Genomic DNA, 19,807 nt, shown 5'->3' with positions numbered 1-19,807 from the left:
AGAGATGGGAAGAAGATATCCTCACAGTGGGTGCAACAGCTTCCAGAATTTGAATATTGTAACCTTCTAGGGTTACAAATATCAAAAAACACCCTAAACTGGTTAGTTTGCCCTGAACCTTCTTGGGTTCAGAGACCAACACAGCCTTCAAAGAAAACCAGATCTACACCGTAACACTTCCAAGATCGAAGATAACACCAGATCTACAACAAAGAAACTAAATCAATACACAACTAATCAACAACCAAAAAACAACAGCGGAAGACTTAGATCTGATGTTCAGAGCCTGATATGCTCTGATACCATGTAAAATGGTATAGATCTAAACAACCACAACAATATAGTGACAAAACGTGACAAAATCTTATTATTAACCCAAACCAGAAAAGTACCCAAACCAAACCCTAGATCTCAAATAACTGAGATCTGTATGATACAAAGTACAAATTCAACAGATTGTTAGATCTGTTGAATATGAAAGACAAATACAAACAATACAAGAAAAGAAACTGAGATCAATATGATCTCAAATACAACAATGATCTCTAAACAGAGATCTACAACACCGGAGAATGAAAACTCTTCAAGCACCAGGCGAACTGAACAACTGATCAACTGATCAGCAGGATGACCAAAGTGAACACGGAGAAGAACTAAGATGAAACCCTAAGAAATATCTGGAATGAATGATTGAACACCTTCTCTCTCATGTGTTATATAGCTAGATGTCAAACACGTTACAACCATAACCTTGAACTTTCATCAGAGTTACAACAACAGCCCTTATAGTTACACTTAAACCCTTGAGCCCATACGGTTATAACAAGAGTCCAACAACCTTATAACAAGAGCCCAACAACCTGTAACCATAAGTCCAACAGTCCAACAAGTCACACTAATAACAAGTTTAATGTATGAATTAATAGTTATAAAAAATATACTCTTTTAACAGTTATTACAACCATTGTCCTATTACTAATTTTATACAAATAAGTTTATATGTAGGGCCCATATTTTCAACTCGCACAGGGCCTAAAAATTCTTAGCGATTCTCAGGGACGGCCCTGTTGTTGATATTAGAAATATACACTCTATCTCGTGTTTGGTTATTACATAGCACCTAAAATATTTGTCAATTAAGCACATGGGTTAGGTTCATTTGTGAACATTGTTATATTTGTGAACAAAACGAACTCATCCTAGCCCTTGATCTTGTTTCAGAATTATAAGGGTAGGATTGTAATTACACAATTAAATACTATTTTTTTTTAAATTTAATATAGTCAGTTACCATATGTATCTTAACCACCCCTTTGATACTTGATACTTTGATACATGAAACGTACTAGACGTGAACCTAGCTTGAACGCAACTTGAGACTCGGAACAGTACTTCAACATTTTTTCTAATTGGTGCCTAATATTGATCATGTTTGTAGTGCTTTCTAGATCCAATCTCTCCTTCTCTTAGCTGAAGGCTTAAAAAAGCTATAATAAGGCAATCCATGGGCATGGAACCCCAAAATAGCCAATCTACAATCAAACTTTTAATCAGGTCGAAAAATGATTATTGGGATCAAAACATCATTATGAATTTGGAAGCATCAATCAAAACAAAATCAAAACCCACGTCCATCTTCAAATTCATCAACTTCTTCCATATCAACTGCTCAATCATTACTATAAAAATGTTTACTACCAACATTATTGAAAAAAAAAATATTTTATATCACCAATAAAGGGAAACCGATAAGGATCTTATCTTCATTTTATCTAAATTAACTTTTTCTTTGTGAATTTCTTGATTTTGTCTATTCAATTTTGTTTCATTTGGTCAATGGCTTTTTGTCGGTCAGTGACTATTTACGTTTTATTTATATATAAAAATCAAAGCCCTTCATCTTTGGTAGTCATTGGTGTTGCAACCGACGTCGGGCTTGGTGGTTAAGGAGACGAAGATGAGTTATTTTTTTATGGTTCATTCGTTTAAGAGTCTCTGGCGTCTTTTCGAATATTTATATTGTCCAGTACACACAGGTGTATAAATGAATACTACAAATATGTACGTACGAGTGGTAATATGTGTTTTCGTCAACTAACAAGTGCATAACCACACAACAGTCAAAACTGACATGAATCTGAGTTAAAAAATTTGTTCTAACTTATAAGTGTGTATACACACATGATAGGAATATAATGAATATTCGTTTTAACAATAAATGCACTAGCAAGGATGTTATGCATAATTGAACCACCAAAAATTTATTTTTTATAATATGGCAAACAACCAAAAAAACATCAACCATCGAAACGATTCATGTTCTAAACTTTTTCACCAAAACACTTGAACGCTAACCAAAAGCTTAACACCAAACAAAACAAAAGAAACAAACAACTAGAATTTTCACATCTATATCTTCTTTTTGTTGCCGACAAAATGATGAGCTTCATTTATAACTCTCTCACGATATATGCTCGCCTGTGAAGATACAGCATCACCTTCGTACAACTCTCTAAGCTTCCCCAACCTAAACCACCTTTCTGTATTTCCTGTTGTTGTCTCATAGTTAACCTCTTAAGTTCCAATAGCTTATTGATGTCTCTGTTTTTATTATCTTTGTTACCATTTAGTGTTGTTAAGATACAAAAACTGCAATGGAAAAAACCACAGAAAACAATATTACTCAGCCATCCTCCTTACAGCGAAACGCAAACAAACCTCAGAACTAAACCACTAATCGACCTAGGCGGCCATCGATGGGCCAGTTGTGTCGCACCCAAGGCCATTATGCGACTGGATGCTCTAAATGAGCCTCTTTTGCAACATCCGTGACACCCATTGATGCTCAACTCGCTTAGGCGTTCCATGCCTAGTGCTACATGAATTATAATATACCAGATTGGACATGTGACAACGGTGCGTCTGATCATGGGGTACCCAACAGTGATATTGTTCCAAATTTCAATCCCACTCAAGGTAACAAACATTCTTACTTTGGTAATGGACAATCTTTACCTATTTCTCATGTCGGTAACACAAAACTTCTAATGTTGAAGGAAGGTTGAGATATGAAGAGCAAAGGAGAGGAGAATAAGATAGGAGGAATTGGCAGGCCATACATTATGGCCGACAGCTTGAATCCGAAACAGGTACAATTTCGCAAATCAACACACACACTATAGGGGAAAGCCCTACACTAAGTGATGTGCACAAAATGCAACATATAAATTACATCAATTGTGGCATAAAACTAACCCTTTTTTAGTACTAATGTTGGAAAAAGTGTGCTTTTGTCTTCCTTTTGTGTTTTCAGGATTAAATGAGCTCAAATGAACAAAAGAAGCAAAAAGGCAACTAAATCTAACACAAATACAAGAAAAGGAAACAAACGTGGCATTCCCGACCCCCCGACAACATCTTCCCAAGCAAAACAAGGAAACAGAAGGCTGAACACGCCCCGTGCTCAATGAGCACGGGGGCGTGCCCAAGTGTCAGCAGAAAAGACAAAGTGGTAAAAGCTTCCATTGCCCACCACGGGGCCATACTCAGCGGACACGGGGCCATGGTCAACTATAAGATTCGCGAAATCCAGGCAAATCTTGATAGTACAAAGATGCTTCTGCACACGGGGTCGTGCTCAGCGGACACGGGGCGTGGTCAACTAATGCAGACAAACTGCATTTAATGAAGAAAGAGAGGAGGATGGACACGGGGCCGTGCCCGAGCTTCTGTTCAGCCTATAAATATGAGTGCTTGGAGCTCTTGCAACTCATCCATTGGCACACCACCTCTCTCACACTTCACCCACCACCCACCACCATCACAACACCATCATCCACCACCATCATCCATTGTCCATCGTAGAGTGTGTGAGTCGTCTCAGGATCCAAGATTGATCGTAAGAGTTCTTGACAATCAAAGGCCATGTTTGCCTAAGTCTCTTACATCACTTGGTGAAGACAAGTGTTTAGTGTAATACTTTTTATTTTTAATCATTTGCACTTTTTATTTGGTTATGTATTAATGACTTTAATAACTAGTTTCTTATGTTGAAGGTGATTCTTCCTTATCGTTTGTCCGTGGTGTCTTGGCATTATTTTACTGTCTATATAAAATAAAATATTTTAACCATTCATATCTTCACGGTCTATATGGAGGTATGTTGGCTACCTGGTCGCGGGTTAAGGGAACGGTTTGGTAAGAGTCTTACCATTGTTCAGTGTATAGATCCTGCAAAGGACCTGGGTCAAATTTAGTAGGACCTCCTTCAATACCCACTGGTATTGGATGACGGGGGTCCAAACTCTTTGATCCCCTCATAAGTTAAATTACTATTAAAACTTTAACCCGATTACTTAGGACTGTATCCTTACTGACTCAGACTACTTAGCCGAGGGTAACGTCGCCTTCAAAAGAGGGGCCTACCACATTATGCATTAATAACTTAATTAATTATATTTCAATAATCCGACCCTTTAGGATTGTATCCTTGCTGACTCAAACTACTGGGTTGAGGGTAACGTCGCCTTCAAAAGAGGGACCTACTACAATAACTAAGATAATCTCTTAAACAAGTGCAAGAGTGCGAAAATAATCAAAGGTTACACTACACACGAGTCGGATCCAAGTGATTCATCTTGTCTATTTGTTTTTACTTTTATTTTATTTTTCAGCATTTTAGTTAGTTTTATTTTTCTAGTTTAAAAACACTTTTTCTAACATTTTGATTTGATTAGACGTTGAGGATAAACCGGTACTAAAAGCTCTTGTGTCCTTGGACGACCTCGGTATCTTACCAACACTATACTACGTCCACGATGGGTGCATTTGCCCATATGTGTGATTAGTGTTAGTAAATATCGTGTTTTATAAATTTAAAACTTGCCTAAAAAGTGTAAAAAGAGCTTAAAATATACACCTAATATATATAACACTTCACACGCACCATTAAGCAATCGCCTACCCTATACCCAGACCATACGACCAGTAACAAATCAACCACTGAGATCGCCTCATATCTTCTCCAGTTTTACACCCTTGACCACTGGTTTCACTTTAGCGATCACCTCCTTTCCCATGGTCTTGATATCAAAGTTGCAAGCTTGTTGCTCCAGATATTTGTGGGTCCCACATAACGTTGTTCCACACCTGCACATGAACCCCATCAAACCCACACCATCGCTTGCACGACCCGCACCTGTTTCGCGGTTGCGACTTCACAGCCACTTACGTCATCACCAAATTGATGGAAACGGTGGCAAGTATGAAAGCCAGAGAGGTGGATTATGGTTGGTATTCCAGCTGAAATATACTCTTCTCAACGGCATGTCTTGATTTGGTTACCTGGCTTTTGCTTTAGACATTGGCATTTCATGCTGAACTTGTTAGAGAATGTAGGCTTAGAAAACAGCAATGCAGGAGGATAGAGCATCTGCAGATGCTCTATTGTTTGATGCGCTAATCAGATGCTCTAATAGATGCTCTAGTACTAGATGCTCTAATTAGATGCTCTAACAGATAACAGATGCTCTAATATGTGGACAGTTTCTCTAATATGTGGGATGCACTATTATGGAGCAGATACGCTACTATTATGGGAGCAGATACGCTAAATTTATTAAAGCCTTATACAGTTTCCTATTTTACCGGTTTTCTTGGTCAACAAGTTGTAAACCCTAATTTGGGTATTATAAATAGTTGATAGGTCCTTTGTAATTCTTATCACCCTAGAAATAAAATCCTAACCCTAGTTGCAGCCCGTGGACGTAGGTCACATTGACCGAACCACGTAAATCTCTTGTTCGTGTTTGTGTTTAATCGTGTGTGTAAATAACCCTAACAACTGGTATCAGAGCCAGTTTGGTTCTAGTTGTTTTTTTTTTCACACTGATTGGAAACCTCACGCCCCGGAACTAGTTTCTTTTTTTTCCCTAAGCCATCGTCGCCGCTGCCGCCTTCCCTGTTCCGGCCGATTGCAGCCAATCAGGTTCTTTGAACAGTTTGTTCAAGCTTCGTGTCTCAAGATGATGTCTGAAGATGCTAAGACTCGTATTGAGAAGTTTGATGGGCAAGACTTCGCCTGGTGGAAGATGCAAGTCGAGGACTTGCTGTGTCAGAAGGATCTGTTGCAGGTTCTGACTGGTGACAAGCCTGAGAAGGTAAAAGATGACGAGTGGAAGGACATGGATAGGAAAGCCCTTGCTGTTATCAGGTTCACTCTAGCTAAGAGCGTTGCCTTCAACATTGTGAAAGAAACCACAGCAAAAGGACTGATGACAGCCTTGTCTAACATGTACGAGAAACCTTCCGCGTCTAACAAGGTATTTCTGATTAGACAGTTGGTTAACACCCGTATGCGGGAAGGTGCGTCTGTTACTGCCCATGTTAATGAGTTTAATACCATTATTTCCCGTTTAACATCTGTTGACATTAAATTTGATGATGAAGTACAAGCTTTACTACTTTTATCCTCTTTACCAGAGAGTTGGTCAGGATCTGTCACTGCCATTAGTAGTTCATCTGGAACTACCAAACTCACATTCGAGGGCATCCGTGATTTTATCCTAGGCGAGGATATTAGAAGGAAGAGTACAGGTGAATCATCCAGTTCTTTGCTTAGCACTGAGGGAAGAGGTAGAAAGAAAGAACGGGGCAGTAATCGTGGCAGATCTAAATCCAGAGGCAAGAGAGGGAATTCTAAACCCAGGAAGGAGAGGCAAGATATAAAGTGCTGGAACTGTAATGAAAACGGGCACTTTAGAAGTCAATGCACTAAATCATCCATAGACCAGAAAGAGATACATTCTGCCTCTGCCACTGCCTCTGATTCAGATGATGCTTTAATTTGTTGTGTTGAAGATACAGTAGAGTCTTGGATTATGGACTCAGGAGCATCGTTTCATGCTATCTCAAGTTCGAGAAAGATGAAGAATCTCAGACTGGGCAACTTTGGTCAGGTAAGGCTTGCTAACGATAAAATGCTTGACATTACTGGGATTGGGGATATTGATTTGAAAACATCTTTGGGTACTGTCTGGACATTGAAAAATGTCAGGGTAATTCCAGAATTAAAAAGAATGTTGATTTCCATTGGGCAATTAGACGACCAGGGGTACGACGTTCACTTTGGGGGTGGACAATGGAGGGTTGTCAAGGGTAATATGGTAATTGCTAAGGGAAAGAAACAGGGTACTCTGTATATGGTTGAAGTGCCTGCAGGGAATGCAAATACAGTGGCTAAAGGGCCGAGTCCGTCCAGTGTTTGGCATCAACGGCTCGGCCACATGGGTGAAAAAGGGATGAAAATGCTTGTCGCTAGAGGAAAGCTTCCAGAACTTAAAAAGGTCAAGTCTGAATTTTGTGAACCATGCGTATTTGGCAAGAAGAAGAAAGTATCATTTGCCAAGACGGGTAAAGCACCGAAAGCTCAGAAATTAGAGCTCGTTCACACAGATGTATACGGGCCCACTCCAGTAGCTTCAGTGGGCGGAGCTCACTATTATGTCACCTTCATCGACGACTCAACACGCAAGGTATGGGTTAAATTTCTGAAACATAAGTCTGATGTTTTTAATACTTTTAAGAAATGGAAAATTGCTGTTGAAAATGAAACTAACTTGAAGGTGAAAGCTTTGAAATCCGATAACGGAGGAGAGTATGTCAGCCAGGAGTTTGTTGATTACTGTGCTGAACATGGCATTCGAATGATTAATACTGTCCCGGGCACACCTCAGCAAAACGGGGTTGCAGAAAGGATGAACAGAACCTTGAATGAACGAGCCAGAAGCATGAGAATAAATGCTGGATTGCCAAAGATGTTCTGGGCAGATGCAGTTAATACTGCTGCTTACTTAATTAATCGAGGCCTATCAGTTCCGTTGGGATACAAAGTCCCACAAGAAGAGTGGAAAGGTGAAGCTGTGAAGTATAACCACCTGAGGATATTTGGGTGTAGTGCATATGATTTGGATCAAGAAAGAGACAAGCTAGATGCAAAAGCCAAGAAGTATACCTTCATTGGCTACGGGTCTGACAAGATGGGTTATAGACTCTGGGATTTGGAAAGCAAGAAGGTAGTTCGCAGCAAACATGCTACCTTTAATGAGGCTGAATTGTACAAAGACTCATTGGGATCAAACTCTAAGGTTCAAAAGCAGCAGGTAGAGTTCGAGACAGGAACAGGAAACCAGAAAGCTAGGTCGGTCCCTGAACCGATTCCCGAACCAGAAAATGTCGGCACAGAGTTTGAAGTTGGTGGTAATAATGAGGAGGAAACCTCTGATAGTGGGAGCTCAGATTCAGAGGAAGAACCGCCCCCACAGCAGCCTGACCAGAATGATCATTGGGTTAGGAGATCCACCAGAGCTACAAAACAGCCACAAAGATATGATCCTTCAGTGAATTACATTCTCTTGACTGAAAATGGCGAACCCGACAGTTACTCTGAAGCAGTCAAGGTGAAAGATTCTCGCCAGTGGGAGAATGCTATGAAGGATGAAATGAGCTCTCTTGATAAAAACAAAACTTGGGTTTTGGTTAAGCTTCCGCCAGATAAGAGAGCGTTGCAAAACAAATGGGTTTTCAGGATCAAAGAAGAACACGATGGGTCTAAGCGGTACAAAGCCCGTTTAGTTGTCAAAGGTTTTCAACAGAAAAAGGGGGTTGACTACGATGAGATCTTCTCTCCAGTTGTGAAGATGACTACCATCAGGCTCGTTCTCAGCATTGTAGCAGCAGAGAACTTGCATCTAGAGCAGCTAGACGTCAAGACAGCATTCCTACATGGTGATCTAGATGAAGACATTTACATGGCACAACCAGAAGGTTTTCAGGCAAAGGGCAAAGAAAACTTGGTTTGCAAGTTGAAGAAAAGCTTATATGGTCTGAAACAAGCGCCCAGACAATGGTACTTGAAGTTTGATAACTTCATGGGCAGAAACGGGTTTAAAAGATGTGAGATGGATCACTGTTGTTATCTCAAGAAGTTTGAGAAATCTTATGTCATTCTACTGCTCTATGTAGATGATATGTTGATAGCTGGGTCAGACATGAAAGAGATTACTAAACTGAAGAAACAGATGTCTGAAGAATTCGAGATGAAAGACTTGGGTCCAGCAAAGCAAATACTTGGGATGAGCATTATCAGAGATAGGAAAAATGGTTCTCTGAAACTATCTCAAGAAAAGTACATTGGAAAGGTTCTTGAGAAATTCAGCTTGAAAGATGCAAAGATCAGAAGCACACCATTGGGAAACCACTTTAAGCTCTCCAAAGATCAATCACCAAAGACAGATGAAGAAAAGGAAAAGATGGCTAAGGTTCCTTATGCATCAGCCGTTGGTAGTCTTATGTATGCAATGGTATGCACGAGACCAGATATAGCACATGCGGTCGGAGTGGTTAGTCGGTTCATGTCTAATCCAGGACGAGAACATTGGGAGGCAGTGAAATGGTTACTCAGGTACTTGAAAGGAACATCTAAAACTACATTGTGTTTTAAGGGAAAAGATGTTGTGCTAAGGGGGTATGCAGATGCAGACTTGGGTGGCTGCAAGCAATCCTACAAAAGCACCACAGGGTACATTTTTTCAGTGGGAGGCACAGCAGTTAGTTGGATGTCAAGATTGTAGAAAAGCGTTGCTCTTTCAACTACAGAGGCAGAATACATGGCTATAGCTGAAGCCAGTAAAGAACTTATCTGGTTGAAGAATTTTCTTGAAGAACTTGGTAAGAAACAGTTGAACTGTTATCTATTCTCTGACAGTCAAAGTGCTATACATCTTGCAAAGAATCCGGTGTTTCACGGAAGGACGAAGCACATTCAGTTGAGGTATCACTTCATCAGAGGACTGATTCGTGACGGTACCTTGCAACTCGTGAAGATTGATGGAAAGATAAATCCAGCAGATATGTACACTAAGGTGGTACCGTTGGATAAGCTGAAGCTGTGTGCAGCTTCAGCTGGCCTTCAAGAATAGTTGAGAAGGTGGCTGCAACTAGTGGGATAAGAGATTACGAAAGGAAAGGACAATAGTGGTGAATGGCAGTTTCGAAGTTTGTCGAAGCCTCCAAGTGGGAGATTGTTAGAGAATGTAGGCTTAGAAAACAGCAATGCAGGAGGATAGAGCATCTGCAGATGCTCTATTGTTTGATGCGCTAATCAGATGCTCTAATAGATGCTCTAGTACTAGATGCTCTAATTAGATGCTCTAACAGATAACAGATGCTCTAATATGTGGACAGTTTCTCTAATATGTGGGATGCACTATTATGGAGCAGATACGCTACTATTATGGGAGCAGATACGCTAAATTTATTAAAGCCTTATACAGTTTCCTATTTTACCGGTTTTCTTGGTCAACAAGTTGTAAACCCTAATTTGGGTATTATAAATAGTTGATAGGTCCTTTGTAATTCTTATCACCCTAGAAATAAAATCCTAACCCTAGTTGCAGCCCGTGGACGTAGGTCACATTGACCGAACCACGTAAATCTCTTGTTCGTGTTTGTGTTTAATCGTGTGTGTAAATAACCCTAACAGAACTTATGTTGGCATTTGAGTTTTGATGACATCTAATACTTTACATTTCGTTTTTTGTAAGGCCCTATGTTGTGTTTGATTAAGTTTAGTCAAAAACTACGTGTGGTACAATTTTACCACAAGTAGGGTTCTCGGGTTTTATAGCCTTAGGGTGTAAGGTGTGCTCCCCTCGTCTCCATCTAGCCAATCACACTATGCCACGTTAACTGTAAGGGGGCCCTCTCCACTCCCCAGCCAATCATAGCCATTTGAGGGGTCATGAGGTAAAAAAAAATCAACATGGCACAAGTGGTGAGTAGTCCCTAGGTGTTTGAGTTTGTCGCACACAAAATAGGGATGGTGACGGGGTTACCATGAGTAACACCATCCCCGCTAACACTCCGTTCACCCTTATAGTAAAAAGTACTACATTATTTCCCTTTTTGTTTCAGATAGATCAAATGAAAGACATACTTGTTATTGTTACCTATTTTTTTAGGTTAATAAATCTTAAAATCCCCAAAAAAACGTCCATTTACAAATGATATTTTTTTAAACTATTCACTCTGATTAAAAATTATATAACATACTGGCCGAGTTACATCAATATGCTTTGCATTTATCACTTCAAGTCTTTAACCAAAAATTATGATTGCCTCGAAGAAATAGCCAAAAGTCTTAAACATATCAAAAGATAATCAAATACAAATACGTTTACATATCCGAATCTCATGAAATGAAACTAAAAAAATCATAGATGTTTAAAAACAGTACATCTCATAAGATTTAAAAAAAAAAAAAGCATAAGGTTGTGTTAGATAAAACACATTTCAGAAGGTGAAACCCAACTTTCCACGTACTCGATTGAGCGTACAAACTTGAATTGAGAAGTACCGTATACTCCCTTGCAAACAAAAATCATCCTGTCGATATGATCAAGAGTTTCCAAAGCGTTGAGCATCTTATATGAATCTTTTGACGTGTCATAGATAACAAATTGGATTGAGCTACATGTCATAAGAATTTTTCCGTTACCCAAAACACAAATAGGGTAGAACCTGTTACCTTCCAAACCGAAATTGAATGAATGTGCTTTCATCCACGAGTTCTCATCACACTGTTGTTTCATCAACCACACATCAAATCCAGTAGTACTTTTGTTAATCGTGCAAAGGCATCCACCTATGGATCCCAAAAGAAGCATTTCAGGGTCGAGTCCATGAGAAAGTTTTATCTTCGAAAATCCCATCTCCTTAACATTGAGGGCCAAGATGTTGAAACGGTGTTGTATTGAAGTTACCCAATACAAAAAGCCATTTAGAAACACACCCGCATCACCCCAAAAATAAAAACCCCGTTCAGTGAATTGTGGTGTGCTCCATGAACTAGTTTTAAGATCAAAGACGTCCCATCGATAACATTTGGTACGGAGCATATAGTCAAATCTAACAATCTTTAAGTCATGTGGGTTCTCACCATGGCCAAATCCAAACACATCGGATAAAACATGACCAATGAAAGAATGTTGTTTCATATTCGCAACTACCTTGGATGCACGTGTTAAGGGATTGTATAGGATCAAGTCACACATAAGGAACCTATAAGGACTGTTGGATATCAGGCTAAATACAAACTCACGAAAACTGAAAATGAAAAGCAAACTTGCAGAAGATAACTTGTAGAAGATGTACAAAACAGAATGAATTTATTAACTAAAAGCTGAAGCTATTTATAGCCAGTACAAAGAAAGAAACGTGGAACAATTCCAACCAACTAATGCTCCTAGAGAACCGGTACACAATGACCCATTCATCTAACACGTGCTTACCCAACGTACACTAGCATGAGATCCGGTCAACTGAGAATACCACTTCTACCTAACAAACTATAAAATATAACATAAAATAAAACCACAAATAAATGCTTTAGGCTTCAAGTCCACTCATGCAATATCACGTGAACCTTTGAATCCAGCTTATTCCATGCACATTAAACTAAGGACTTATAAATAAAACCAATTAAACCAACATTCACCTCCTTAATTGGTTTCTCCATACCACTCATAACAACGTCGGTTCCTCCTCAATCAAATTCGCTTCTTCATCTTTCAACTTCGGACACTCGTTGTTATAATGACCATATTCTCCGCACTTGTAACATTTCACGTGGCTTTTATCCCTGAACCGCTCGTTACCAACTCGACCCCTCACGGACCCACGGCCTCTTCCCCGGCCACGCCCAAAGTCATCTCGGTTTGAGCTTCCAACGCCACAATGCTTACACCCGTGCGATTTCTCATGACTAGCCAACAACAGACCGCCTTGAATGTCCTCCGTCTTCTCCTTGGCTTTCAAGCGCTCCTCATACGCTTTCAACCTTCCAACGGCTTCGTCGAATAACATTGTTTCCAAATCAAAACATTGTTCGATTGAAGCCACAAGTTGGAAGAATGGCTTCGGCATCGAATCAAGTAATCTTTTCACCAAATCAACCTCTTCAAGTTCATAACCTAGAGACCTTACCTTCGATGCTATGCCGTTCAGTTTCACCACGAAATCATCAACCGCTTCACCCTCTTTCATGCGCATGTTTTCAAGCTCCCGTCTTAATGTTGCAAGTCGAGCCGCTCTTACCCGATCTACACCCAAGTACCGGGTCTTCAGTCCGTCCCACACTTGCTTGGGATCGGTGTAGCTGGCCATTTGCAGCACCATCTCTTCGGGAATAGCTTGAAACAAAAAGGCTAAAGCTTGTTTTGCTTTCTTCTCATCCGGTTCAGCACCTAACGCCCTCGGTTCAACAGTCTCCCATACGCCATTTGCATCCATAATGGCCTTAACCTTGACCGCCCACACCGGATAGTTTGTTGGGGTCAAAACCAGAACTTGAAACGACATCGAACCAGCCTCTTTAACAGGTACTAGCGCCATTTTTCTTGACTTTTGACAGCTTCAACTCTTTTTCCGATCAAACCCGTTCAAGAGCTCTATTCACCCGATCAAGAAAACAAGCAACCGCTTATACCGTTTTCTTTAACCCGCTAAACGAACAAAATCCAAAACCAACTGTTTTGACGGATCTTTCACGTTCGTTTTTCACGCACCTCCGTCGGTTAGACCCTTATCACGAACAGGATGATGATCAAGAGTGGAAGCTGATTTCGTGACACTTCAACTTTTGATCAGATTCAAAATCACAGCCCCTTCAAAACGAACGAAGCTCTGATACCAAATGTTGGATATCAGGCTAAATACAAACTCACGAAAACTGAAAATGAAAAGCAAACTTGCAGAAGATAACTTGTAGAAGATGTACAAAACAGAATGCATTTATTAACTAAAAGCTGAAGCTATTTATAGCCAGTACAAAGAAAGAAACGTGGAACAATTCCAACCAACTAATGCTCCTAGAGAACCGGTACACAATGACCCATTCATCTAACACGTGCTTACCCAACGTACACTAGCATGAGATCCGGTCAACTGAGAATACCACTTCTACCTAACAAACTATAAAATATAACATAAAATAAAACCACAAATAAATGCTTTAGGCTTCAAGTCCACTCATGCAATATCACGTGAACCTTTGAATCCAGCTTATTCCATGCACATTAAACTAAGGACTTATAAATAAAACCAACAAGGACAAGGAATAGCTGGAGGCCGCCTAAGACTACATGGTATGGTGATGGACCATCCTTGGAGGATGATCCGCCACGTAGGCGCCACATCATAGTCCTCCCAAGGATGGATCATCCTCCAAAACTAGGGGGCATGGGAGGATGGTCCTAGTCATCATCCTCCACCACTTTTATATATTTTTTTTTTTAAATCTCCATCTTTTTTTAAACATTTAACAAATAAAGTAATAAAATATTTTAATTAATATTATAAAACATTACATAAACATAAAAAAAATTAAACTTAAAAAACAACGACGTGCGGTTCTGTCAGACATCCTAATGTACTCGTCTAATGCATCTGGTGCGTAACCGTACGCAAGTTGGCGAATGGCCGACGTACATTTTTGTAAATTGCTGAACCCCCTTTGCCCTCTAGCATCGTTTCGCAATGTAAAAAACGGATCAGACTGTGCCATGTCGCCTGCAATACGTAAGAACAGTTGACGACTCATGCGGAAACGACGTCGAAAAATCTCGGCTGGGTACACGGGTTCGTCGGCAAAATAATCAGCAACTAGTTTATCGTGGCCGGCTATAAATTTAGAACAAAAAATAAATGAAACTAATTAAAACATACATTTTAAAACATACAAAAAAAACATACATTTTAAAACATACAAAAAAAATTAAAATACCTTCTTGGTCTCGATTATATTTTGCTCGTCTGGTTAGCGGTTGGGACGACCCTTCAGCGGCCGACATGAACACTTGAGCCGCGTTCATAATCATGTTGTGCATAATAACATCCTCTTCCGAAGATGATGAATACCACTCGGACGAAGACGATGAAGACATTGATAAAATTGAGGAAATTGAAGAAACGGGTGAAGCCATGATAATTTTTTAGCGAGAAATGGTGTGGAAGCGGGTAAAAAATGATGCAAAATATGAAGACTTTTTATAAAAAGAAATGAGTGGTTTATAAAATGTGAGAGAGATGGGGTGGTAGTGGGTGAAAAGTGGTGAAAATAGGGGTTAAGGGTGTGAGTATTTATAAAAATGGTATTGAAATGGGTGTTTATTTGAAAACTAGCCGTTATTTTTTTTTTTATTAATATTTCAAACGGTCATATGGAGGGGCCCACAACATTTTGCTTCGTCGAGAACGTCCGAAAAGGGACGCTGAGGACGGCGACGTATGGGGGCGGCACGGTGTTTGGACCGTCGCCGACCCGCGACGGGCCGGGGCCGACCCCCATACCGTATAGCCTAATAGCCAAAAGCACAATGCCACTGAATGTTCCAACAATGGTAAGTTCTGATACTAATTCTGGTTCTAAAGGAGGAGGTATTCTGACCATGGAATGAGTATTGTCTTCTACCGGTACTGAAGGGGTATGGTCCCAAAACGACCATTACCCGCATCAAACAAACCCCTACCAGTAAGCAAACCGCACCCATGCGGTCACATCCTTCGAACCCATGCGGTTCGAAGATGAATAGCTTGACCCAAGTACGAAAGAAGATGAACATATCGATGCGGCTGGCACCGCATCATATGGCCATTTTCGTCACGACAAGGGAAGCGAGCAAATAGTCTCCACATACGATGATGCGGCCAACACCGCATCTCGCGTATTTCTTGATCACAAGTAGGAGACGCGGTAACTTCAGGCGTTACCGCATGCGGCGATGTGGCTCGCACCGCACCCTGCATATCCAACAAGTGGACTGACACGCCAGGCAAGTGGCTGACACCACGAGGCAAGTGGCGCCGGCGACAGTCCCCTGTCAGAGCTATTAAAGCAATGGGCTGACGTGGCGTAACCCCCACGGCCGGCGAGACTGACACACCTGCAACGGTGCAGCTCGTCGTCAGCCCATCCATCAATCTCCTCCTTCACTCCTCGGCTATAAATACCGACCCCAAACCAGGTTTGAGGTATCTCTTCACGACTCTCTAACTACTACTATTATCTTGCTTTGCTTCCCAAGCAAACTACTGATTCTCACGCCGGAGAGTGGTAACAAGGAGCACCCCCCACCCCATCCTCCTTGTTACGAGTCACGGCTTGTTTCCTTGTGCAGGAGATCATCCACCGGTGACCCAGCCAGCGATCTCCGAGAGGAAGGGATTAACCCTTCTTGACGAGACCAGTGTGTTAACCCTGCCCGGTTAACCATTGTTTCATCATTGGCGCCCACCAAGGAGTGTCAGATGCTCAGAACCAGCGATCTCCGAGAGGAAAGGATTAACCCTTCTATCTATACTATAAAGGGATATATTACCTTTTCCGCATCACTCACAAGCACACGTGAAATATGCGGAAGTGACACACATGAACCCATTCAGATGTGTCAGATGCTCAGAACCAGTGTTGTTCTTTGGACTGAACCGCATCTCAGGAACAGGAAAAGCGCATTGCCTTCGTTCTCTTCAAGCTTCAAATCCCTCCTGTCCGGTTCACAACCACAGAGGGTGCATGAACAACTTCTTCAGAAAAAAGAAGGAACGGAATCTACGCGCCCGCACATCAGCAGCCCTGACTCCTAAACCTTCAAGAGTTACATCCGTGCAACAAGCACACTTTGAGCGAAAATGGGACTGCAACATCGCAGACACCCATGAAGAGCTACAGACATAACCATAGCTTCCGCAGAGTGGTTGCTACGGAAGAGCAAAGCTCACTCCACATCACCGAACGAGGCTACCTCGTTATAAACTCGGTATTGGAGCGTGAAGGAAAGTGGCTCCAGAAAGAACGCAGATACGTGCTCTGAACAAGTACTTATCAAGCAGCAAGTGTCCGAACAGCGGTAACAAGTCTGCCTATGACTTTGTTTACCTGCCAACGGACCGCGGTAACAAGTCTGCTTAGGACTTTGGTTACCTACCAATGGATCGCATGGAATAAACAACAATGGGCACCCCCTTGCCTATGACCATGTTTATTTACCCATAGTTTAGATCCACATTGTTCGACCAAACAGGGCCAACAATGACGCAACGAAGTAACCGCAAAGAACGTACGGTTACTTGAGAGCTATCAAGATGAACTCGAACACCCCACAAAAAAGGGATGGTCATCTCGTCATAGGATGCTGAACATAGAACTTGAGCAAAGTTCTAACACAACATCCAAAACCTTCAAACCCGACCGCAAAGGTTGGTTTAAAAGCTTTTCTTTTCTTCTTCGTGCACCATTCTGGCAAATGGTTCGAAGAAGAAACCACCTCCAAGAGGTTCGAAACATGTGCAAACCTTCGAACCACCATCCCAGAGGTTGGTTCGAAGTTTGTGCAGCATTACTATGAAGGTCCCTAACAGACCTTCAACACAACAACAGGTGGCAACCCACCTGATGACATGCAACGGCTGAGAATTTCGCATCAAGCGAAACCCCTTCACCGGTACGGAAGAGGCATAGCCGGATTTTTGACCAGATCACCAGTTTGATCTGGCCTAGAATTTCCTCCAGACTGCCACACTACCTTCCTACACCATAAGTCCAGTACTCCTCCCACGTGCAACTTGCACAAGGTAGCAACACTAGACTGGGGGGACTTGAAGGGGTATGGTCCCAAAACGACCATTACCCGCATCAAACAAACCCCTACCAGTAAGCAAACCGCACCCATGCGGTCACATCCTTCGAACCCATGCGGTTCGAAGATGAATAGCTTGACCCAAGTACGAAAGAAGATGAACATATCGATGCGGCTGGCACCGCATCATATGGCCATTTTCGTCACGACAAGGGAAGCGAGCAAATAGTCTCCACATACGATGATGCGGCCAACACCGCATCTCGCGTATTTCTTGATCACAAGTAGGAGACGCGGTAACTTCAGGCGTTAGCGCATGCGGCGATGCGGCTCGCACCGCACCCTGCATATCCAACAAGTGGACTGACACGCCAGGCAAGTGGCTGACACCACGAGGCAAGTGGCGCCGGCGACAGTCCCCTGTCAGAGCTATTAAAGCAATGGGCTGACGTGGCGTAACCCCCACGGCCGGCGAGACTGACACACCTGCAACGGTGCAGCTCGTCGTCAGCCCATCCATCAATCTCCTCCTTCACTCCTCGGCTATAAATACCGACCCCAAACCAGGTTTGAGGTATCTCTTCACGACTCTCTAACTACTACTATTATCTTGCTTTGCTTCCCAAGCAAACTACTGATTCTCACGCCGGAGAGTGGTAACAAGGAGCACCCCCCACCCCATCCTCCTTGTTACGAGTCACGGCTTGTTTCCTTGTGCAGGAGATCATCCACCGGTGACCCAGCCAGCGATCTCCGAGAGGAAGGGATTAACCCTTCTTGACGAGACCAGTGTGTTAACCCTGTCCGGTTAACCATTGTTTCATCAGGTACGTTTTCGTCTATAGCAACAAGAGGCTTTAGTAACGGGAAAAGGACCATTCTACGTGATCTCGACTTCATAAAATATGGGTCTGAAATTAGACGATTCCAACGCTTTGACGCGCATCTGAACCGTAGTAGAGGCTTTCCTGGAAGTCGAGCAAGGATGCTGCGAAGGACGTCATCGCCTATATGGAGATTCGCCATATTCCAGTGTAGTAACGGAGGGAGGAGAAGAAGAAGATGATCGGCTGATGAAACGTGAAGGAAACCCTACTTCAGAATTATGTTCCAAGTATTCGGAAATATTGTTATCAATGAATTCTTAAAAATATTATATAGCAAATTAATATATCTTTCGGAGCTTATATATTTGTGTTTTTTGAAAATATGATCTTATTTAAAAAAAATTTAATGGTAAAAAAAATATGTTTTGGTGATAAATTCTTATCTTTGTTTTTTCTAAAGTTAAATTAAACGTTGATAAACTAAATACTCCTAATAATTCAACTTAACTGTTTGCTAAAAAATAAATGATAAATTCGTATCTTTGATTTTTCTAAGTTAAATTATTAAACGTTGATAATTCAACTTAACTGTTTATCCTTAGTTTCTTATTTCTTATACGTGTGTATATTATTTTTAAGTTATTTTAAATTTTCTAGCTACAACTAATTTATCATATATTTTCAGCTATATTTGTGATGCATTAAACTTAGAAATAATCCCTCAAAAATATAGTCCATATGATTTACATACATGTGTTATGTGTTAATATCTTGTAGGAACTTTAAGATTTAACATTAACTTCTATTAAAGTTAGAGATGGGCATAATAACCGGTTCCAAACTCGATCCGTTAGAACCTACCCGTAACCGGTTCCAGTCCCAACCCGGTATAAAGTATACCCGGTTCCGGGTTTAAAAAACCCGACGGTTCTTACCTGGTTCCATATTACCCTATATATTAAAAATACAAGTAAAGGAACAGTAACATCAATAGTGACATCATCAAGTTATGAGTAAACAGTATCGGGTAAGGGTACGGGTACCGGTATCAAATTTACTAAACCGGGTGTATTTCTGGTACCGGTTCGGCAACGGTATTCACCGGTTTTACCCTCAAATACCGTTGCCGTACAAGTACCGACCGGTACCGAACCATACCAAGTATATTCGGTACCGGTACCCACTTTTGGGGATTTCGGTAACGATATTTTCGGTACCGGTTGATACCGAGCTCATCAAATCCTGTAGCAACGTATCAATGCAAGTAAATGCACCGTTTAGATTACTTTT

The 19,807-nt window shown here is 41.3% G+C and overlaps 2 protein-coding genes across 2 annotated transcripts; both read right to left on the bottom strand.

The window, feature by feature from the left end:
- Window positions 1-11,333: 11,333 nt before the first annotated feature.
- On the bottom strand, window positions 11,334-12,053 carry LOC110887550. Its single transcript, XM_022135128.1, has one exon. It carries the CDS (start codon window positions 12,051-12,053, stop codon window positions 11,334-11,336), a length of 720 nt encoding a protein of 239 aa, XP_021990820.1.
- A 526-nt stretch (window positions 12,054-12,579) lies between these two features.
- Window positions 12,580-13,449, bottom strand: LOC110887551. The gene has a single exon (XM_022135130.1). The coding sequence runs from the start codon at window positions 13,447-13,449 to the stop codon at window positions 12,580-12,582; it is 870 nt and encodes a 289-aa protein (XP_021990822.1).
- Between the last annotated feature and the right edge of the window lie 6,358 nt (window positions 13,450-19,807).

This window comes from Helianthus annuus, chromosome 14, assembly GCF_002127325.2.
Source record: "Helianthus annuus cultivar XRQ/B chromosome 14, HanXRQr2.0-SUNRISE, whole genome shotgun sequence".
Taxonomy (NCBI): Eukaryota; Viridiplantae; Streptophyta; class Magnoliopsida; order Asterales; family Asteraceae; genus Helianthus; species Helianthus annuus.
The sequence above is the reverse complement of the archived record's forward strand: the minus strand, read 5'-3'. Positions and strand labels throughout refer to the sequence as shown.